Raw genomic sequence first — 24,448 nt, 5'->3', positions numbered from 1 at the left:
GTGGACCTAGTCCATGGGTATAGTTATGGTTACATATACAGTACAGACCAAAAGTTTGGACACACCTTCTCATTTAAAGATTTTTCTGTATTTTCATGACTTTGAAAATTGTACATTCACACTGAAGGCATCAAAACTATGAATTAACACATGTGGTATTATATACTTAACAAAAAAGTGTGAAACAACTGAAAATATGTCTTATATTCTAGGTTCTTCAAAGTTTTGCTTTGATGACTGCTTTGCACACTCTTGGCATTCTCTTGATGAGCTTCAAGAGGTAGTCATCGGAAATGGTCTTCCAACAATCTTGAAGGAGTTCCCAGAGATGCTTAGCACTTGTTGGCCCTTTTGCCTTCATTCTGCGGTCCAGCTCACCCCAAACCATCTTGATTGGGTTCAGGTCTGGTGACTGTGGAGGCCAGGTCATCTGGCGTAGCACCCCATCACTCTCCTTCTTGGTCAAATAGCCCTTACACATCCTGGAGGTGTGTTTGGGGTCATTGTCCTGTTGAAAGATAAATGATGGTCCAACTAAACGCAAACCGGATGGAATAGCATGCCGCTGCAAGATGCTGTGGTAGCCATGCTGGTTCTGTATGCCTTCAATTTTGAATAAATCCCCAACAGTGTCACCAGCAAAGCACTCCCACACCATCACACCTCCTCCTCCATGCTTCACGGTGGGAACCAGGCATGTAGAGTCCATCCGTTCACCTTTTCTGCGTCGCACAAAGACATGGTGGTTGGAACCAAAGATCTCAAATTTGGACTCATCTGACCAAAGCACAGATTTCCACTGGTCTAATGTCCATTCCTTGTGTTCTTTAGCCCAACAAGTCACTTCTGCTTGTTGCCTGTCCTTAGCAGTGGTTTCCTAGCAGCTATTTTACCATGAAGGCCTGCTGCACAAAGTCTCCTCTTAACAGTTGTTGTAGAGATGTGTCTGCTGCTGGAACTCTGTGTGGCATTGACCTGGTCTCTAATCTGAGCTGCTGTTAACCTGCGATTTCTGAGGCTTGTGACTCGGATAAACTTATCCTCAGAAGCAGAGGTGACTCTTGGTCTTCCTTTCCTGGGGCGGTCCTCATGTGAGCCAGTTTCTTTGTAGCACTTGATGGTTTTTGCAACTGCACTTGGGGACACTTTCAAAGTTTGCCAAATTTTTCGGACTGACTGACCTTCATTTCTTAAAGTATTGATGGCCACTCGTTTTTCTTTACTTAGCTGCTTTTTTCTTGCCATAATTCAAATTCTAACAGTCTATTCAGTAGGACTATCAGCTGCGTATCCACCAGACTTCTGCACAACACAACTGATGGTCCCAACCCTATTTATAAGGCAAGAAATCCCACTTATTAAATCTGACAGGGCCACCTGTGAAGTGAAAACCATTTCCGGTGACTACCTCTTGAAGCTCATCAAGAGAATGCCAAGAGTGTGCAAAGCAGTCATCAAAGCAAAAGGTGGCTACTTTGAAGAACCTAGAATATAAGACATATTTTCAGTTGTTTCACACTTTTTTGTGAAGTATATAATTCCACATGTGTTAATTCATAGTTTTGAAGCCTTCAGTGTGAATGTACAATTTTTCAAAGTCCTGAAAATACAGAAAATCTTTAAATGAGAAGGTGTGTCCAAACTTTTGGTCTGTACTGTATGCTATAATAATAAAGCAACATCATCTTCCATGACCACATATTATGTGCTTCAAACCAGAAGCACAGAGCAAACTAAGTGAAGCAGATATAGAAAAAATCCAGCAATCAGTGGTGAACGTACTGCCAGTAACACTTAATACACATCACAATTGCTAAGACAGCTTTGCCGTATTGATTTGCACAGCACTGATTTTTTTCCTTTTCCCCAGTACTCGTGTCACACACTATAGCATAGTAACATACGACAGGCTACGACTTATGACACGGATGTATGGTTATATCCAGGGCTGAATTGGAGCAGCTTCAGTTTAAAGTTGTTCAGGAGCGGGAGAGATACCAGCACTCATCCCAGTCCACCACCGCTGTCTCCGCTGTGCCTGTATTCAGCATCAATGACAAGTTTACACTGAATAAAGACGATGCCAGCTACAGCCTTATCCTAGAGGTCCAGATGGCTATTGACAATGTGCTGATACAGGTTGGTAGTCACCATTATTATTGAAAATATTTTCAGTTAAGTTTTCTTGTCTTTAAAATGAAGTGTGCTACTGTGCGTGTGTGTATATGTTGTGTGCGTGCATGTGCAATGATACCTGCAATAATCCTGAATCCTGCACATGATTCTGAGTATATGACCAGGATATTAAGTAGTATCTTCACATTTTTTGTTACACCCAGGACAGATGCAGGAATACATCATTCTGCTTACTCCAGAAAACTGGCACATAAAAGTCACACATTTTTGCACAAAACAAAGTTGGGCATTGTGTTGTGTCTTTTGCTTTTTTCATGGCTGGGCGTTGGATGGGGGCATATTCTAGCACTATACAATGGATTCACTACCATTACGCCGGAAAGTGGCATAAATTATAGCAGAAATGTAGGCTAGACACTGACTATGGTACATTTTCTGACTCTGGAAGCCCAAAAAGTGAGCGAAATTTATTAGGAGACATGCACTTCTTAATGAATTTGGCACGTCTTACTCCAGCAGAATTTTACATACAACGCCAGTCTTTATTAATTCCACCCATGGTATTTAGGATTTGTTATAATTATTGACTTTTTAAAGTGAGACAGTAAATACAATTTATTTTTTAAGATCCAATAAACCTTAAAATAGAATATACATTTGTGTCCACTAGCATTTAACTTTTATTTGGTTATGTAAGGTCATCAAAAATCTTTGGGCAATTTCATTCATTTATTTTTACTACAATTTTAACTAGGGCACAGAACACTTATAGGAGAAGGCATCGTCTGTGCTGGGTCTAGATAGTTAGACTCGTCGGGTGTGCGACTTGGCTGCTGTTCAAACAATCACAAGATGACAGGGACCACAAGAACCAGGGTATCCGGCTGTCTGTGACTACAAGATGCCTGTATTGTGGATGTATCATCGTACTTGAAGCCACTTTATTGCAGCACTGTAAAATCCAGGCAAGGCCGGACTGAATACAGTTCTTTAAAGGGATACACCAGAAATATAATATTGATGACCTACCCAAAGGAATCAATGGTCACTCCCACCTATGAGTGGTTATTAGCTCTAAAGAAAAAACATCCCAGGCACCAAATGTCTTTCTCAGTAAATTTCTTTATTAGTTGCAGCACAAAGAAAAAAAAGCGACATTTCAGCAGCAGATGGCATTTATAAAGCCATATCAAGAGAGAGATTACATCTCTGAGCGTTTATTAGCCCTGATGGCTGTAAACATATTGAATGGAGCTGCACTGCACAGGTCAGTTCAGTGTGTAGGGGCCAATGCCAGGTACTGCACGTCGCTCCTACTAATAGACTGGGAGCTGTTCTGCAGTTCCTGGCAGCAGATGCTACACATAAAATGCAGCTGTGTAACTCCACTTAATGTTTACATCTGGTCTCCACCGGAGATATGGGCAGATAATCGGTGAGGGAGCCAGGTGCTGGACCCCCCACAGATCTGGTATTGATGACCTATCCTCGGGATAGGTCATCAATACAGTATCTTATGACCAGACAGCCCTTTTCATACCCACAGCAAAAACACTTCTGGTGATAGATAAGGGGTTAAAAATACATTACAGTAAGTTTAAAACATTTTTTTGTAATCTCTGGCAGAGAGCCTAATCTGTGTTTACGACTACAGAACCATCTGACATATCATGCCTTTACAAGCTATTTTGTATCCTTTACCATTGTGCATTCTGATTAAAAAGGCATAACCAGGATTTATACCTTGTTTTCCTGAATATGATCTTGTGCCGTGAACGTTCTGCATTTTAGCTGTGCACTTAGTGGACACGTATTGATTTCTCCAGCACTGATGCTCTTGATATTTGCAGAGTGACGTCCCCGTGGATCTGCTGGATGTTGACAAGAACTCGGCTGTCGTGAGTTTTAGTGGCTGTGACAATGAGGTGAGGACATTCTTACAGATGAGAGGATTAGGTTTTTATTTCTGACGTATGTTCTAACATGTCACATTTGTTACACAGCCAAATGGGAATTTCCTCCTTGCTACCTATCGCTGCCAGGCTAACACCACCCGCCTAGAACTGAAGGTAATTGTGAAGCTAAAAATCAGCATTCTGTCTAACGTCACCATTCTTTTATAAAATGTATACGATAGTGAGAATAATGCCTGACATCTGGAGAATGTATGTAGCCGGTCACAGAAGTCTTCTTGGCCTCAAATTTCTATTAATGTGAACAGTTAAGCAAGTTGAAGATGAGATTATCTCTGAAAGGCCGAAAGTTAAAGATGGCACATTTCCTTTGTATTTTCGGCAAAAAAAATATATAGAGATTTTCATCTTTTATATGTTAAAAATTGCAAAAAGTAAAATGGGCCGATGCAAAAGTTTTTGCACCCTGCATGGTTAGTACCTAGTAGCACCCCCTTTTGAAAGTATCACAGCTTGTAAACGCTTTTTGTAGCCAGACTAGAGTCTTTCAATTCTTGTTTAAGGGATTTTCATTCATTCTTCCTTGGAAAATTCTTCCAGTTCTGTGAGATTCCTGGGCCGTCTTGCATGCACTGCTATTTTGAGGTCTAGCCACAGATTTTCAATGATGTTCAGATCAGGGGACTGTGAGGGCCATTCATCCTGTGCCTTTTGAGGTAGTCTATTGTGGATTTTGATGTGTGTTTAGGATCATTATCCATTTGTACAAGCCATCCTCTTTTCAACTTCATCTTTTTTACAGATGGTGTTATTTTTGCATCAAGAATTTGGTAAAATTTCATTGAATCAATTCTTCCCTCTACCTGTGAAATGTTCCCCGTGCCATTGGCTGCAACACAACCCCAAGGCATGCTTGATCCCCCCCATGCTTAATGGTTGGCGAGATGTTATTTTCCTGAAATTCTGTGCCCTCTTTCTGCACACATACCTTTCAGCATTGTGGCCAAAGAGTTCTATTTTAACCTCATTGGTCCACAGCACTTGTTTCCAAAATGCATCAGGCTTGTTTAGCAGACTTCTGACGCTGAATTTTATCGTGAGGACGCAGGAGAGGTTTTCTTCTGATGACTCCTCCATGAAGGCCATATTTCTGCATGTGTCTGAACAGTAGAACAATGCACCACAACTCCCGAGTCTGATAAATCTTTCTGAAGGTCTTTTGCAGTAAAGCGGGGGTTCTGATTTGCCCCTATAGCAATCCTATGAGCAGCTCTCACTGAATTTGTGCTTAGTCTTCCAGCCCTCATCGTGACCTCCACTCTTCCTGGTAACTGCCATTTCTTAATAAAGGCCCCGTCACACTTAGCGACGCTGCAACGATCCCGACAACGATACCACCTATCAGGGATCGTTGCTGCGTCGCTATGTGGTCGCTGGTGAGCTCTCAAACAGTCAGGCTCACCAACGATCAGGGGAGCAGCGACATCGTGGAAAGAATCTTTCCACGATGTCCTGCTCCTGGTTACCAGCCTGCTGAAGCAGGAGCAGGCTGGTAACCATGGTAAACATCGGGTTACTAGGGGCACACGCGCACCTAGTAACCCGTTGTTTATCATGGTTACCACTCTGCTACAGTGAGCGGGAGGTTAGCGCTCACTTTAGCAGGCTCGTAACCAAGATAAACAACGGGTTACTAAGTGCGCGTGTGCCCCTAGTAACCCGATGTTTACCATGGTTACTTGCCTGATCGCTGGTCCCGTTGGTCACACACAGCGATGTGTGCTGACCAGCGGGAGGGCAACGACCAAAAAATGGTCCAGGACACTTTGCAGCGATCAGCGACCTCACAGCAGGGGCCTGATCGCTGCAAAGTGTCACACATAGCGACATCGCTGGTGAGGTCGCTGTTGCGTCACCAAAACCGTGACACAGCAGCGATCTCGCTATGTGAGACGGGGGCTTTACATTTTGAACTGAGGCAGCTGCTTAGAAGAACCCATGGCTGCTGTTTTTGGCACAAGGTTAGAGGAGGCTGGGTTTTTATAAAGCTGGGAAATTTGCATCAGCTGGCCTTTCCTAACAATGATAGTGAACAAGCCATAACCCAAAAAGGCTAATTAAGGTCTGAAACATTGTTCAAAGTTATCTGAGCACACAAATCTCAAAGGGTGCCTACTAAACTTTTTCATCTACCAAAAAATGTGTCATCTTTAACTTTAGGCCTTTTAGAGATCTAAAGTTTCATCTTCAACTTACTTAACTGTTCACAATGACAGTAATTTTGACCAGGGGTGCCCAAACATTTACATCTCTTCTAATACAAGGCAGTGGGTGGATTTTATTAGACAGCATACACAGAGTAGGAGATATGCTTGAGAGTACGACAAAGGACATTACATGGAAGAATTGACATAATAACCTCATAGTTTCCACTTCGTTATAGCATTCACAGTGGGAAGATCTGCTGTGGAGCACAAGCTGCTGCTATCACACTAAAAGAACATGTACAATTCACAAGTTATAGTTATTTTTGCTTTAGTACAAAAGATGCCCCAGATTTACCAATGTTTCTATTTAGTGAATTGCTATTATTCATAAAGCTTGTCTATATAACTTGGCAATTCTGTATTCATACAGATTCGCTCAATAGAAGGACAGTATGGAACATTACAGGCCTATGTAACACCTAGAATCCAACCGAAAACATGCCAAGTTCGTCAATACCAAATTAAACCCTTGTCTCTTCATCAGAGGAGTCATGTCTTCGATCAAAACAGGTACATGAGTGACGACGGGAAAATATGGCGTACGTTTGTACTATTCATATCGCATCCAATAGTATTGTATTTACCATGCTGTATTATATAACTTCAAGATTCTTTGCATACAGACAAGTCAAAAATTTAAAATTTATATTGATGGAAATCCAATACCGGAGACCACTACTAAGCATTAAAACAGGGGACAGAAGCTTTCATAAGAACTCAATGCCTATATTCTAACACTATATACCCTGCACTGTATTGAAGCTAAGCACCTCTGGTTCCTTCTTCTTTCCTTCTAGCAAAATGTTTATGTCTCAACACTCAGAACCCCATATATATTAGGTTTTTCCATATTAGGAGTTTAGTAAAATGACAGGTACGGCTCCTCCGTGACATTTGGTCGCCTGCGATTCATTGTAAAATCATAGAATGACTACGGTGAATACTCAGTATTAAATCCTACAACACTGAATCCATGTAACAAAGCACAAAAGACATGTATCTGTAACATGTCATGCATGTATGTTCTAAACAGACAAATATTTGGTTAAATGATGTCAATAGTCCATTTTATTAATCAAGTGTAGATAAAACGTATCATTTTTCTCAGGCCTATGAATATATTGAGCCTGACAGGCCAGTTCAGCTTTGCGGAGATCCATTCATGGATGGTGTTTTGTCTGCCCGAGGTCCCGGAGAAGCCTCCAGTTGGGGAAGATGTTGTTTTCTACTTTCAGAATACTTTCCTGGATACATTGCTTGAATGTTCGTACAGGTAACTATTTCTTGCAGAACCGCGCGGTTTCTTCATATTAGTTTGTAGGGGTCTAGTGTAACAGTTGTAGGGTTCCTACATGATTTGTTGACTGCTGTGAAGTTTAGTACTGTATTTCGCTCCGGTAATATCAATGTTTTAATTATTTTTGCAGAAAAGGAGAAGGAGTTTTCAAGTCTGACAATATTTCCACAATTTCAATTCTAAAAGATGTCTTATCTAAAGAAGCCACTAAAAGGAAGATCAATCTTAATATATCATATGGTAATATCCAGTGCCTGTACCCAATGCTGCCAATTAGCATTCATTTAGACAAGAATATGTTTTATCTGTGTGCCAAACAAACTTACAGACTAGTGAAAATGAATGTGGTATTAATAACAAGTGCAAAAAAAACTTGGCATGCAGTAGGATCCTTTTTTTTTCGGATCAGATTCGCCCATTAAACATAAAAGGTGCATAAAAAACAGATTCCATACGGATACCATCTGATTCTAACGGATCCATTGCAGCTAACATACAAAACTTTATTTGGCCTCGTGTTATTTTTAATTGTTAATATATAAAACATATAGTGTCGGAGACAGACTTATTGATAGCGTATGGATGAAAAATCTTTTCTTTTTCTGGATGAAATTTTTTTGACCCATCAGTTTCTTTAATACAGATATTAAATTATATGAAAAAAAACATCTGTATAATGTAAGGTTGTAATTGAAGTCACTTTTCTGTGTTTTCCTGAGCAGATATAAGTGAAGAATCTGTTGGCCATACTCTCAAAATGATCCATCCAAAGTTGGAGTACCAGCTGCTGTTGGCTAAGAAGGTTCATTTAATTGATGCTTTGAAGGTACAGTATATATAATGTGTCTGCGTGCCTCCATGATATCCAGCATGGTATACATTTATGTATAAAGAAATGTGTGAGCCAAGATGAAAGTATAAATAGAAATTTATTATAACAATACTACAAAAGACAAGTGTTAAACATAGGGGAAACACTAGAGGGTGACAGACACAGCTGGAGAATAAAATAGAACATAAAAACGTGTGTTACAATTTAACACAAGTATATGAAGTGTGGGAAGATGACAAAAGATGAGGTATGTATACAGGGATATTCTGGTAAAATAGGTGTCACGGTTTCATATCTGACTGTGGCCTAGGGACGCTTTGAGTGACAGTCCAGTCATCCAATCTGATCCTGGGATGTGCTGGGCTGTCAGTCTTTTGATTGACAGCCTTGCTTCTCTATCTGGTCTAGCCTGCTCAATTTGCAATCTATTTAGCTGGGTTGCTGTGTGCAGTCCAGTGTCAGTTGTAGCATTGCTTTAGTTAGGTGTGTGTGCTTGTGTTGTGTCTGACTTCTTGATCTTGTTGCTGACGTTGGATTTGTTGTGACTATTCGTATGGATTATCCCTTCTGCTTTTGACAATCTCTGACTTTAGGTATCTGACCCGGACTTGCCCTCTGATTATCCGTTTGTTGTACTCCCTGGCATTTGACCCTGGACTGTTACCTGACCTCGCCTTTGTCTTACCCCGCTGTACTACGAGCCCTCCTGGTATCTGACCTCGGACCTCCTGACCACCCTGTCTCACGGCTTGCCCGTGAGTAGTGACTCAGCATCACAATAGGGTAGATAAGTATGAATATGCACAACAGGGGTTGCATAACGTTTTTAAATATATTAGACTGTAAGTACAATACAAAAAGAAAAGAAATTAAATGCAGAATCAAAGATCAAAGTCACCTTTACCCATATGCTGCCCCTGCTGGAATGGCGCCAGCTCCAGCAATGTGTGTTTTGGTGCGAGCTTTCGTTAGGGGGTATACATTTATGTATAATTTGCAAAGGAAGGACACTCATACAAGTCTTTTCCTACTAAATAATTGAAATAACAATCCTAGCTAATGTATTAATGCTTGTAAAGGACTTTTGGCCAAAATAAATGCCAATGGTGTCATATTGGTATTTTTAAATAACAGAATTCAATTTTTCCAAACATGGTTGCCAAGTATTGATATGAAAGACGGACCAAAGCTCAGACAACATGTCCAGTGGCTATCCCCTGCATCTCAGAACACAGGCTAGCTGGGGTTATGGGGTAGAGCAAATTACCTGACCACACAATTTGATAATCCTGTTAGTCATCTTGTTTCGGTGGAGAACCTTGTCCTAGAGTTTAGTGCCTCTGAATTTCACATTTATATTATATATTCTTCTTGTATTTTATGACTGTCCAAATGTTATCACTATTTTTTATCATTTAAATTGTGCACTGGTTCATATCTTGACAAATTTGTATAAGACAACATGCTGGCTGCCTGCAAACCCTGTTATAAGTTAGGATTCTGTTACTGCCCATTTAACTCTTTTACCATGTGCTCTTTTAGTACCTCACAGAATCTATCTATACAGGTCCTTCATTCTGCTGTACTATTACTGTGCAGTGATGTAGCCGTCATAGGAGCTGCTATGTTAACTGCAGCAGCTCAGTTCCAGGAGAGAGGTTAACGCTTAGCATCCCAGTAAGGTCTCTCCAGTCCATTGATTTCTATACAGCTCATCTCCCTCCCTCTCAGTTTCTGACAAGCTGCTGCAATTAATCTTGCAAAATCACCAACTGGCAGCTTTCCCAGCAGGTCTGCTAATCTCTGTATGCTCGCCCTGTCTCGCTGTGTGCTTGTTCAAATGTCCTGTTATCTCTTGTGTAAATGTAGTGATAGGAGTGAACACTCAGAACAAACCACTGATGGCTGAATGTGTTACAGCAGACCTTGTGCAGAGCTTTATAGTTCTGCTAATACCAAAGTTGTACTATTCACCAGGAGTGCTCATCCAGTCAGAGACCAGGATGTTAAGGAGAGTACATTGCTCTGAGCTGCTCAAGAGACAACTTAAGAATACCCCTTTAAATATCAAACTAGGCTACAATCATACTGAGTTAAAGAGGAACTGTCCGGTCTCCTGACATGTCTTTTTTGAGAAATATTTGCATTGGATAGTGTCACACTATGTAAGTTACACCCTGTCAGAGCTTACATAGTCTGACACTGTCCAATCAGTGCTGACAAATATTTTGCCAAGGGATGGGGGGATGATTATACACAGTGTTCTCCAAAGTGTTCAGAAGTAATAACGGTGGAAGAAAAGATGCTCCAAAATTGTCTTTAAGGCTCTTCCAGCTGTGCTCGCTCTGCATCGGGAGGTGACTGGGGCTGTAATGTCAGGTATCTGCTGGCAGGTACCACCAACTTGTCTTGTTAGAATTCTAATAAATAGGAGAGGTTCATGATACCGGCCGCGCACCCACACGATCCGGCTGATGTTTGTAGATGTGACGTCACCAGAAAAAAATACACATCTACTAAAATAGCCATGTTTTTTTTAACTGCCCTTCAAAGGCAAACAATATTGTAAGCGGTTTCAGAAATATTCCAGCTATTTGACATCATGGAGCCTCGTGGCCCCATGAGTGTTAATCAGTATAGTAGAGTTTTCTGATTTCTGTGAATTATTTTATTCTGGAAGGAGCTTCAGGTTCATGAAGGAAACGCAGACTTTCTGATCCCAGAATATCGCTGTATTCTAGAGGAGGCTGAGAAGCTCCAGGAGGAATACAAGAAACAGCCAGCGCATCTTGAAAGGCTTTATGGTAAGATTTTTTTTGCACTCTATTAATGATTTACACAGCATCTGCTTTAGTTCAGCATCGTTAACTTGGCATTATCATAGGGTGCAGTAGCCCAGCACTTTTCCAGGTTTCTTGGGATTTTTTTTCATGCTGGACTAAAAATGTTACTGCATATTAGAATAACAACCAATAAGAAAAAACTCCTCTGAGTACAGAAAATTTAGAACAATCAATCTTTATTAGATATACAGTACAGACCAAAAGTTTGGACACACCTTCTCATTTAAAGATTTTTCTGTATTTTCATGGCTATGAAAATTGTACATTCACACTGAAGGCATCAAAACTATGAATTAACACATGTGGAATTATATACTTAACAAAAAAGTGTGAAACAACTGAAAATATGTCTTATAGTCTAGGTTCTTCAAAGTAGCCACCTTTTGCTTTGATGACTGCTTTGCACACTCTTGGCATTCTCTTGATGAGCTTCAAGAGGTAGTCACCGGAAATGGTTTTCACTTCACAGGTGTGCTCTGTCAGGTTTAATAAGTGGGATTTCTTGCCTGATAAATGGGGTTGGGACCATCAGTTGTGTTGTACAGAAGTCTGGTGGATACACAGCTGATAGTCCTACTGAATAGACAGTTGGCTGCTTTTTTCTTGCCATAATACAAATTCTAACAGTCTATTCGGTAGGACTATCAGCTGTGTATCCACCAGACTTCTGCACAACACAACTGATGGTCCCAACCCCATTTATAAGCCAAGAAATCCCACTTATTAAACCTGTGAAGTGAAAACCATTTCCGGTGACTACCTCTTGAAGCTCATCAAGAGAATGCCAAGAGTGTGCAAAGCAGTCATCAAAGCAAAAAGTGGCTACTTTGAAGAACCTAGAATATAAGACATATTTTCAGTTGTTTCACACTTTTTAGTTAAGTATATAATTCCACATGTGTTAATTCATAGTTTTGATGCCTTCAGTGTGAATGTACAATTTTCATAGTCATGAAAATACAGAAAAATCTTTAAATGAGAAGGTGTGTCCAAACTTTTGGTCTGTACTGTATGCATACAACAATTAAAAGTATGTTAAAAGAGTGGCACATCCATCCAGAGAATAATTAAGTTTTATGTTTTATTGGTCACATAATTAATAACTTTAAAATAGAAACCTCAGTCCTGGTTCGTTTCTGGGGCAAGACGCACCCTTAATCATAGAATAATTAAGGATTATTCCTGTTAATGTTGATAATTATGGCTTACAGCCAATGAAAACGCAAAAGTCATTATCTCAGTAAATTAGAATACTTTATAACAACAGCTTGAAAAATGTTTTTGAAAACCGAAATGTTGGCCTACTGAAATGTATGTTCAGTAAATGCCCTCAATACTTGGTCGGGGCTCCTTTTGCATCAATTACTGCATCAATGCGGCGTGGCATGGAGGCGATCAGCCTGTGACACTGCGGAGGTGTTATGGAAGCCCAGGTTGCTTTGATAGCAGCCTTCAGCTTACCTGCATTGTTGGGTCTGGTGTCTCTCATCTTCCTCTTGACAATACCCCATAGATTCAGGGGGTCAGGCGAGTTTGCTGGCCAATCAAGCACAGTGATACTGTTTTTGTAAACCAGGTATTGGTACATTTGGCAGTGTGGACAGGTGCCAGGTCCTGCTGGAGAATGAAATTTCCATCTCCAAAAAAGCTTGTCGGCAGAGGGAAGCATGAAGTGCTCTACAATTTCCTGGTAGACTTCTGCGCTGACTTTGGTCTTAATAAAACACAGTGGACCTACACCAGCAGATGACATGGCTCCCCAAACCATCACCGATTGTGGAAGCTTCACACTAGACCTCCAGCAGCTTGGATCGTTGCCTCTCCACTCTTCCTCCAGACTCTGGGACCTTGATTTCCAAATGAAAATTGGAACTCTGGGACCTTGTGGAGTGTGTCAATGACTGCCTTCTGGACATCTGTAAAGTCAGCAGTCTTCCCCATGATTGTGGAGCCTACTTAAACAGACTAATGGACCTTTTTAAACTCTTAGGAAGCCTTTGCAGGTGTTTTTTGTTAATTATTTTACTTTACTGAATAATGCTGTAAGCCATAATCATCAACATTAACAGAAATAAACACTTGAAATAGATCACTCTGTTTGTAATGACTCTATATAATATATGAGTTTCACTTTTTGTATTGAAAAACTGAAATAAATTAACTTTTTTGATGATATTCTAATTTATTGAGATGCACCTGTATACATAGATTTGCTATCATTTTAATTATTGTATCAGAATGACAACCTCTTAATGGTTCATCCAATACAGTTCTCTGTGGATTATTTTTTTCTTATCTATATTTAGTCTGAGATATCTTCAGTCATAGAGTATATTTTGTAGAAAGCACACTGATATACTATTTAGAGACCACCAGAATATTTGTCTCTGCAGCTAAACTCTTTTTAATGTACTTTTAATTGAATGCATATATCTAATAAAGATTGATTGTTTTCGATTTTCTGTACCCAGAGGAGTTTTTTCTCATTGGTTGTTTTTCGATTATTGTAAACTCTTAAAGTATGATCATTCTTTGTGAATTTTGCATATCAGAATAGTATATCCGCAGTGTAAAAAATGGTGGTGAAGCATGTACAAAGGCTTCATGGAGAAGATGGAAGTGTTTCCTTCCATTTACCAACTCTTCACTCATGTAAGATGCAACAGTGTGTAAGAGTACAAGCCCGACAGCCAGTGTTTAGGGGAAGCTGCTGAGATTTACTAGACACAAATCCTCTTTCTCCATTTCCAAGTCAAAGATGAAAGATCAAGCCATGATCACACAGACCCTACAGTCTCAGCTGCCTCTGTCTTCCTTTGGTACAGCGCTGCCGTGTGTTACACGTGCCATGTGTTTATGTGGGCCACTGTTGAAGTAAGCTTACATGCCACGTTCAGGTTAGGATTTTCATAACTGGGGGGGGATTTTAAATAGAAACTGTAGAAATAAAGCGAACATATTAGTGTAACTGTTATGTTTATGCTAATTTTAATACCTTTCATGAAGATTTTATGGTATGGATAAATAACCATTTTATTATTTTATCTACTTGGGAAAATGTAAAGCAATATGCATAATTACAGTGGTGGCCAAAAGTATTGGCACCCCTGCAATTCTGTCAGATAATACTCAGTTTCTTCCTGAAAATGATTGCAATCACAAATTCTTTGGTATTATTATCTTCATTTAATTTGTCTTCAATGAAAAAAAAAACAAAAAGAATTGTCCTAAAGCCAAATTGGATACAATTCCACACCAAACCTAAAAAAGGGGGTGGACAAAAGTATTGGCACTGTTTGAAAAATCATGTGATGCTTCTCTAATTCGTGTAATTAACAGCACCTGTAACTTACCTGTGGCACCTAACAGGTGTTGGCAATAACTAAATCACACTTGCAGCCAGTTAACATGGATTAAAGTTGACTCAACCTCTGTCCTATGTCCTTGTGTGTACCACATTGAGCATGGAGAAAAGAAAGAAGACCAAAGAACTGTCTGAGGACTTGAGAAACCAAATTGTGAGGAAGCATGAGCAATTTCAAGGCTACAAGTCCATCTCCAAAGACCTGAATGTTCCTGTGTCTTCCGTGCGCAGTGTCATCAAGAAGTTTAAAGCCCATGGCACTGTGGCTAACCTCCCTAGATGTGGACGGAAAAGAAAAATTGACGAGAGATTTCAACGCAAGATTGTGCGGATGGTGGATAAAGAACCTCGACTAACATCCAAACAAGTTCAAGCTGCCCTGCAGTCTTAGGGTGCAACAGTGTCAACCCGTACTATCCGTCGGCGTCTGAATGAAAAGGGACTGTAGGGTAGGATACCCAGGAAGACCGCACTTCTTACCCCGAGACATAAAAAAGCCAGGCTGGAGTTTGCCAAAACTTACCTGAGAAAGCCTAAAAAGTTTTGGAAGAATGTTCTCTGGTCAGATGAGACAAAAGTAGAGCTTTTTGGGAAAAAGCATCAACATAGAGTGTACAGGAAAAAAAAAGAGGCATTCAAAGAAAAGAACACGGTCCCTACAGTCAAACATGGCGGAGGTTCCCTGATGTTTTGGGGTTGCTTTGCTGCCTCTGGCACTGGACTGCTTGACCGTGTGCATGGCATTATGAAGTCTGAAGACTACCAACAAATTTTGCAGCATAATGTAGGACCCAGTGTGAGAAAGCTGGGTCTCCCTCAGAGGTCATGGGTCTTCCAGCAGGACAATGACCCAAAACACACTTCCAAAAGCACTATAAAATGGTTTGAGAGAAAGCACTGGAGACTTCTAAGGTGGCCAGCAATGAGTCCAGACCTGAATCCCATAGAACATCTGTGGAGAGATCTCAAAATGGCAGTTTGGAGAAGGCACCCTTCAAATATCAGGGACCTGGAACACAAGAGGTTGATTTAAAGGGAATCTGTCAACCAACCTTTTGCTACCTAATCTGAGAGCAGCATGATGTATGGGCAGAGATCCGGATTCCAGCCATGTGTTACATACTTGTTTGCATAATGTAGTTTTTATAAAATCACTGTTTTATCAGCAGGAGATTATCCCTAGAAGACTAGTATACCTGCTGCCATGTACCCCTCCATATTCATGACCTCTGTGTAACCCCGCCCCCACCACTGATTGGTAGCTTTCTGTCTATGCACAGTGTACACAGAAAGCTGCCGATCAGTGGTGTGGGCGGAGTTATACAGAGTTCAGCATTCAGAAAACTGCAAGATCTGCAGCAGATAAAACCGTTTTAAATCAAAACTGCAGTAAGCAGCCCAGTAAGTGATACATTACTGGAATCAGGGTCTCTGTCCCTTTTTATGCTGTTCTCAGAGGGGTAGCAAAAACCTAGTGACAGAATGACAGATTCCCTTTAACACACATCCATAGTTTATTTTACTCTGGTACTCCAATGGTAAGGTTTCAAGACATTTCACAAATATACATGAAATCTACCTAACCTCGCTATTGGGGGGTGAATAAATTAAACTAAATCCACCATATAATTTTATTGTAATTTCATATATACCAGGAACAGAATTGCTTAGATCTGTATTTATTTGACTGTGGTATTATGGTTCACATGCATTAGTAGAATTGGTGTACAAGCCTTCATATGAACTCTAATTCACCGTTATCTGCCCATGTAAATATACCTGTGCTCGCCCAACGAACGATCGTCTCACTTTTGTTTCTGAAAAAAATCATTATCAGCAGCACACTGCCCCATGTATACTGGGGATTTGCTGACGACAATGATCGTTCTGATCCCACCATTGTTCGTTGCCTGTGTGAGCAGGCTGGTAACGACCTCTGAACAATGTTGTGAAAAAAAAAAAAGCTGTTGCGTATTTTGGTGCAGACCTATGCAGAAAACACGCAGCGGAAGGAATGAAGTGTTTTTGCACTTAGGAACATAGCATAAGGCTGCTTATCCTATATTTATTATCATTTGTAAAAAGTTTTCTTTCATAAGGGTTTTGCCTCCCAATCTGAGAGCAGCATGATGTAGAGACAGAAGCCCTAATTCTAGCAATGTATCACTTACTAGGCTGCCTGCTGTAGGTTTGATATAATCACTGTTTTATCATCAGGAGATTATCACTAGTAATCCTGCTGCTATGTAGTCCTCCATATTCATGAGCTCTGTAAAAATCCTGACCCAACCACTGATTGGTAGCTTTCTGTACATGCACAGTACACACAGAAAGCTGTCAATCAGTGGTGTGGTCGAGTTATACAGAACTCCACATTCAGAAAACTGGTAGATCTTCAGTAAGTAATTTTTATCAAAACTGCAGAAAGCAGCCCAGTAAGTGATGCACAGCTGGATTCAATGTCTCTGCCTCCACACCATACTCCTCCATGACAGGGTAGTAAAAACCTGGTGACAGATTATCTTTAATATGTTACAGAGGCTGCAATCAGTTGCTGATCAGTGGGCTTCTGGATCCTGAGACCCCCTACCGACTACTCTCTGACGTGAACAGTGTACAAGCTCAATAATAAGTCTATGGCCATCCACTGCTTTGTTCAGAGTTTGGTGAATGAGCCCATAGATTCACTATTGAGCCCGTACACCGCTCTGTATTCTCATCTCACACTGGAACTGTGCGCTTCAGAGGAATCTTTTGAGCGATCTGTGAGGGTCTAAGGATCCAGACCCCCACTGATCAGCAACGCGTTGCAGACCCTGTCACATCATAGAACTTTTTTAACCAATGATAGTTCCCCTTTAAGGATGGGAGAGTTATGTATGAAACCTCTTATATTCGGAAATGTGTCAGATGCTGATTTCCATGGTTTTCAGGAAGTTCAATGGCAGCGGCACATTCACCGTCCTTATTGATGTTGGTCTCAGGTCTTCCTTTTTGTCACAGCCTTACAGTAGGTCTTGTCAGTAAAGATGCAGATCCAATAGAAATACAGATTTAGCAATTAATAAACTCCAATGCTAAAACTAAAATCTCCGTATTTACTTAATCCAGAAGTAACAGCCATAGATTACAACACAGAATCCCAGGTAACGTTAATCGCTGGTCTTCGCATACATTGAAATTGTGATTTTGTATGATTAAGTCGTTTAAGTTTCAATACAGATTTCTTATCAAATAGTTATGTTATTAGTTTAGTTTCAATAAGACGCTTTGTTCCACTCCTATCATTAACTTGTGGATAAAGAAGCCATATTGCTATGGAGTATAAGAGTATTTATAGAATTGTCTCCTTTGTTTTCTAGGCATGATCACCGACCTCTTCATTGACAAGTTCAAATTCAAGGGCACAAATGTGAAATCCAAGGTGCCGCTCTTACTGGAGATTTTAGACAATTATGACCAGAACGCTCTAATGACATTTTTTGATACTCAATAAATAGTTCTTACCAATGGACTGTGAATTATATTAGTTGTGTATAGTATTTATAATACAGAGATGTTGTGATGTCACTGTTCTGTTGTGTTAGATTATTCACACCCGGCAATGACTATAAGCTGCTTCTTACATTAGGACCTTTCTATATGTGCTGACTTGTGATTGCTATTAAACCTCATTAACAATGCAGAGGTTTAGAATGAAAGCAGGGGCCAATGAATCAGAGGAGCTGATTGGATCCGTGTCAGGGAGTTTCAATAACAATTGCCTGGAGGCTTTACAGTGCCCCATTCACAGGAAAAAAATCGAACAGAAAAGACAAGTTTGAACAGAAAGCTGTATATAAACAAGCAGCTTACAGGGAACATGTCGTCAGAAAATTCCCAATTGTTTAAATCATGTTTTTGTGTATTGTGAAAACAAGGTGTGCTTTACATGCCCTTACCCGGTCCAGAGTCTTTACCACTGTTTTCAATGTGGGCTATTGGCTGCAAGGGCTGACCTCACGTAGACAGCGCTGCAGCCAATAATTGAACTCAGCGCCGCGAGCCATCAACTCAGGCTGAGCTCAATTATTGGCTGCAGCGCTGTCAATAGGACATCAACGCTGCACACGATAACAGACATCACTGATTCAATGCTGGACCCCGGGCTGAGAACAAAGAACCGGAAATCCCAGTTAAATATATTTTTGCAATGGCCAAAAATTTTTATTTTTTTTTCCCATATTATAATCTGAATTAAAAATACAAATTAATCTTGTAATTTTCACACTGGCCACTCAGGTTTTTTTATACTCTAACGTCCTGCTTTTTCAGGAAATGCACATGTACATTAGCCACAATGAACAGACTCTTCTGTATTGAAGCGATGATCGTGTCTAAAGCATCGTGAGCAGCAGTGACATCTATTGTGAATGGTGGATTCTGTGTTATCAGCTGTGCATAGAGGTGGTAACACAAAAATCGGGATTAACCAATAGGTCATTTTCTGAGGTCCTATTCCTTTCATACAAGATAATTACTGTGTAAAAAATCGTTAGATCAACTAAAGGCTCCCAATCATTGTGCAGTGCAGCCATTGAACGATCAGCGTGAATTTACTCCTTTGTCAGTGATTGTGTCTTTTGTGAGCACCTAAATTATCGCTTGAGAGTGTGCTATCTCCTTGAGTGCAAACGAGGGGAAAGAAAAGTGAGCAATTATGGAAAAACAAACATTTGTTACATACAATCCATATTTTTCGACTTTATCTTCACGTGTAAAAGGCCCCCATTAGAATTGCTGTTATAGAGCCATGTACTTTTATATAAGCACGTGTTACATTCGTTCTTAGTCATAATTCCGTGTGCTACAATAAATGCTGCTTTTGTCTTTTCCGCTTTATTTATTATTCTGCATTTAAACAATATTTTTTATTGGAAAGAGATCTCGTTAGAAGGAAACACAAGCTTCAAATAAAACACAGCAAAATAATCAGCAGTGTTTACCTGCTCAGATCTTCAGGCCAAAATAAAGATGGCGGCTACACAGGTGCAAAACACTGATGAAACAACCACTCACAACCTACCATTTCATGGAGGGGGTGACTGTTTAGCATTTTGAATTGCACACAAAAAGGCTTGTATAGGGTGCTGTTCATACCAGGGTAGTGCACAGTATCCGGCTTACAGCCTATTAGTTACGCCCATACTATTAGACTAGGCGGGCTGCCCGGTACTATCCAAGTGCAAACCATGAGAACAGACACCCCAGTTTACAATACCAGCGCTGATGGGCCCGGCTGCACCCCGGAATAAAAAAGTGCAAAAATGCATATATATATTATATGAGGTATTAGTAGATATTTTGGCCAAAATACGTAAGCTCGTAACCCACGTCAGGGGTCCTCATGCTTACGAATCCCTACACTAAATACAAAAAGCAAAGCCACATTAAGAAGAATTAAAACTACCCAAGTGTGAACAGCACCCTATACAAGCCTTTTTGTATGCAATTCAATTGCTAAGCAGTCACCCCCTCCCTGAAATGGTAGGTTGTGAGTGGTTGTCTCATCAGTATTTTGCACCTGTGTAGCCGCCATCTTTATTTGGGTCTGCTGCACCCCGGTAGTGCATTTTGGTCTGAAGATCTGAGCACGTAAATACTGCTGATTATTTGGCTGTGTTATTTTTCTTGAATTTTGGGGGAATTTTAATTCTTCTTATTGAGGCTTTGCTTTTTGTAAACACAAGCTTCATTAAAATATTTCAATATACAAGTATATGTGTAGTGTCTGTGTTTCTTCTACATGGGATGTTAAAATAGCATATTTGACCCAGAACTTAGAAGAAAAGAATGCAAATGGTCATTTAAAGAAGTCGTCCCACAATCATGAATTTTCAACTGTTACACAATATAGATAAGTATCTGATTTACCCACTGATGTGACTCCCACTGGTCATGGGAGTCCTATGTCCTCCATTTGAATGTAACAGCAGTCGCACTTGTACGCTGCTGCTCAATTAATTGTCTATTGAACGAGTAGAAATAGCCAAGCTCTATACTCCACTATCTCTATCAGACCTATAGACAATGAATCATAGCTGCAGAGACTGGCAGCGTCTGGGGGGCGTTGTGAAAGTGCAAACCCCCAGAGAAGACTGTGAAGAAACACACAGTTGGATTGAAAGTATAGATTTCACATACTGCGCTCCAGAAGCAACAAATGTGAATATATCTGCAAAAGAGCAATGCATTGCAAAACAGAAAAAAATGACAGAATCGAGAACTCAAGGATTTTTACAAGGTACGGTATGTTAACTTTTTTAACAAGTGACTGGCCCTCTTTAAACATTAAATTGTAAGTCTAGTGTTCCTCTAACCCATAGGTACAAAATCATTTAAAATTACTCATTTAATACATTTATATTAAAAAAATACATACATATATGAATCAAAAGACATGATTATAGAAAAACAGACTCAGGGATATACAATAAATACCCAATAATTAATTCGCTGTGGGGCACAAATCAGTAAAAAGAAATATAGAGGGCAAGTCCAGACTATGTGTTAAAGTGCATCGTGCAATGAATACATACAACAGCAACTAAAAAATATAAATAAATCACAGTGGATATACAGTATATAAATTAGAGTGCTAAATTAAATGCATTAATGTGACCAAGTGAACACATAGGGAGGAATAAATGCCATATAAATACCATATAGCTAGGCCCCACCACCTCCAACGCAGTTTCGCCGGATGGCTTTCTCAAGGAGCTTTTTTTTTTTTTTTAATATAAATTTATTAAATGAGTAATTTTAAATGATTCTGTGGTTGTTCATTGTTTATTTGAGTGGGTTTTGTATTTAAGATTAATGAATAATCCATTATAGATATGCTATATTATTTCTAGATAGTTATGTTGCTATCTAACTCATAGGTGTCAAATTTAAGGTCCGCGGGCCGCATCCTGCCCGCCGTGTCATTCTATGCAGCACGCGAGGTCAGGACACACTTCAACACTGCTCCGACCTGCTATCCTTACGGGGAAAACGGAGAGCCTGTCGGAGCAGTGTTGAAGTGTGCGCCGGAGCTCAGAATCTAAGCTGGCAGCCACCCCCTGTGCTGGCGCCACCCCCTGTACTAAGTACTGGCTGCATTCTACATCGACACAGCCAGTGCTTAGCAGAGGGGGAGGAGCCAGCACATGGAGCTGGTGCAGCGAGCGGTAAAAAGAGGGGCACTATTTGTCAGAGTGAACAGTACACGCTGTGAACGCAGTCAGCCTGCACAAACTGTGAACGCAGTGATTGCAGTCAGCCTGCACAAACTGTGAACGCAGTGATTGCAGTCAGCCTGCACAAACTGTGAACGCAGTGATTGCAGTCAGCCTGCACAAACTGTGAACGCAGTGATTGCAGTCAGCCTGCACAAACTGTGAACGCAGTGATTGCAGTCAGCCTGCACAAACTGTGAATGCAGTTATCACAGGCAAGCAGCATAAACAGTGAACGCAGTCAGCCAGAACAAACGGTGAACGCAGTTATCAGTCAGCCAGCACAAACGGTGAACACCATGAATGCAGTCAGTCACCACAAACTGTGAAAGCAATGATCGCAATCAACCTAATATAAACGGTGAATGCAGTCAGCTAGTTCAAACAGTGATCGCAGTCAGCCAGCACAAAAAGTAAACGGAGTCTGCCAGCACAAACGGTGAACGCAGTGATTGTAATCATCCTGTACAAACAGTGATCGCAGTCAGCCAGCACAAAGAGTGAACACTGTCAGGCAACATGAACAGTGAACGGCAGTCAACCAGCACAAAGAGTGAACACAGTCAGCCAGCACAAATAGTGAATGCCGTGAACGCAGTCATGCAGCCCAAACCATGAACGCAGTCATCCAGCACAAAAAGTGAACGCAGCCAGCACAAAAGGTGAATGTAGTCATCCAGCACAAAAAGTGCAGTTAGCCAGCATTTTTTGTGGTTCCATCAATTAGAGCAGACGCAGCCAGTACTTGACATAGGGAACTGTCCATCTTGGCACAGCTCTCTTAGCCCTACTAACCAGGGAAATCTCTTTTAGCCCTGGTATCCAGTTACAGCGCTCTTAGCCCTACTATTCAGGGGCAGTACTCTTTGCCCTACTACCCAAAAACACCTTTCTTAGCCCTACTACCCAGGAACATCTCTCGTAGCCTTACTACCCAGAAACGGGTCTCTTAGCCCTAGCAGCTAGGGACAGCTCTTTTAGCCCTAGTACCCAGGGACAGCGCTCTTAGCCCTACTACCCAGGGACAGCGCTCTTAGCCCTACTACCCAGCGACAGTGCTCTTAGCCCTACTACCCAGCGACAGCGCTCTTAGCCCTACTACCCAGGGACAGCTCTCTTAGCCCTACTACCCAAGGACAGCGCTCTTGCTCTACTACCCAGAAAAGGGTCCCTTAGCCCTACTACCTAGGGACAGCTCTCTTAGCCCTACTACCCAGGGACAGCTCTCTTATCCCTACTACTCAGGGACAGCTCTGTTAGCCCAGCTACCCAAGCACAGCGCTCTTAGCTCTACTACCCAGAAACGGGTCTCTTAGCCCTACTACCCAGGGACAGCTGTCTTAATCACTACTACCCAGGGACAGCGCTCTTAGTCCCACAACCCAGGAACAGCTCTCTTGGCACTACTACCCAGGTAGACACACAGTTTAAGTAGTCAGGAACTAACTAATTGAACAAAACTCAATTTGTAATTAAAAAAACAGTAGAGGTCGGCACCCTATTCCTACGCAGTGGCGCCCCCACTCATCGGTGGCTAGCCTTGCTTTCCCTGTTAGGCCCTATATAGGGAAAAATGCTAGTGTCGCTACAAAAAAAAAAGAGACAATGTATGATAAATTAGTATCAAGAAGAGGTGCAATCACATGGACTGTAAACAGATAGATGTATCTAGTGTAAAGAAAATGCATCTATTAGCATGAGGTGAATGTCAATTACGGTATATCTTGATGACATAAAATATTAGAAATCAGATGACACTATTGATCATACATTGTTTCTTTTCTTTTTTGTAGCGGCTCCATTTAGAACAGCTGTCAATATCTGTAGGCCCCTGCCACTGCCATTTTGGTGCACCTTTGAAGCCCAGCCTGTTATTTTTACTATATGCAGCAATACTAATGTATTTGTATATTGTTATAACATGTATTGCAGTATATAGTACAAGAGCTTGCAGGTTAATGTCCCCTAGGAGACTAAAAAATATGTAAAAAGTACATTTATAAGGCAAGAAATCCCACTTATTAAACCTGACAGGGTACACCTGTGAAGTGAAAACCATTTCTGGTGACTACCTCTTGAAGCTCATCAAGAGAATGCCAAGAGTGTGCAAAGCGGTCATCAAAGCAAAAGGTGGCTACTTTGAAGAACCTAGAATATAAGACATATTTTCAGTTGTTTCACACTTTTTTGTTAAGTATATAATTCCACATGTGTTAATTCATAGTTTTGATGCCTTCAGTGTGAATGTACAATTTTCATAGTTATGAAAATACAGAAAAATCTTTAAAGGAGAAGGTGTGTCCAAACTTTTGGTCGGTACTGTATATACATGTGTGTTTCTTTATATATCAGTAATGAGCATATGAAGTGATTGGAAGCCTGTTTAGATGGGCCAATAGTTGTGACAAGTGCTCATATGAACTCCTTGGCCTATTATTGACTCCTATAAATGGGCCATTAGGATAACCACCGGTCTTGCTGTTCATTCTCTCCTTCAAAAGGGACCAAGGAGATTGATAATCTTTCCTGTATATTTG

General features: G+C 40.7%; 1 protein-coding gene across 3 annotated transcripts in view; it reads left to right on the top strand.

The window, feature by feature from the left end:
• The window catches only part of BBS7 (Bardet-Biedl syndrome 7), a 66,696-nt gene extending 47,170 nt beyond the window's left edge, over window positions 1-19,526 (top strand). For 2 of the 3 annotated variants that reach the window (XM_073641215.1, XM_073641221.1), the window contains 9 exons: window positions 1,947-2,139; window positions 3,987-4,061; window positions 4,140-4,205; window positions 6,687-6,826; window positions 7,425-7,589; window positions 7,744-7,853; window positions 8,336-8,439; window positions 11,126-11,249; window positions 18,015-19,526. In XM_073641215.1, coding sequence (XP_073497316.1) covers window positions 1,947-2,139; window positions 3,987-4,061; window positions 4,140-4,205; window positions 6,687-6,826; window positions 7,425-7,589; window positions 7,744-7,853; window positions 8,336-8,439; window positions 11,126-11,249; window positions 18,015-18,148 — 1,111 coding nt within the window. In that variant the 3' untranslated portion in view covers window positions 18,149-19,526. The remainder of the gene's footprint in view (window positions 1-1,946; window positions 2,140-3,986; window positions 4,062-4,139; window positions 4,206-6,686; window positions 6,827-7,424; window positions 7,590-7,743; window positions 7,854-8,335; window positions 8,440-11,125; window positions 11,250-18,014) is intronic. The other variant, XM_073641225.1, reaches the window with a different exon arrangement.
• The last annotated feature ends 4,922 nt before the right edge of the window (window positions 19,527-24,448 follow it).

This window comes from Phyllobates terribilis, unplaced genomic scaffold (genome assembly GCF_046119375.1).
Source record: "Phyllobates terribilis strain yellow unplaced genomic scaffold, ASM4611937v1 Scaffold_1__5_contigs__length_1240528914, whole genome shotgun sequence".
Taxonomy (NCBI): domain Eukaryota; kingdom Metazoa; phylum Chordata; class Amphibia; order Anura; family Dendrobatidae; genus Phyllobates; species Phyllobates terribilis.
This window is presented reverse-complemented; position numbering and strand designations above follow the sequence as displayed.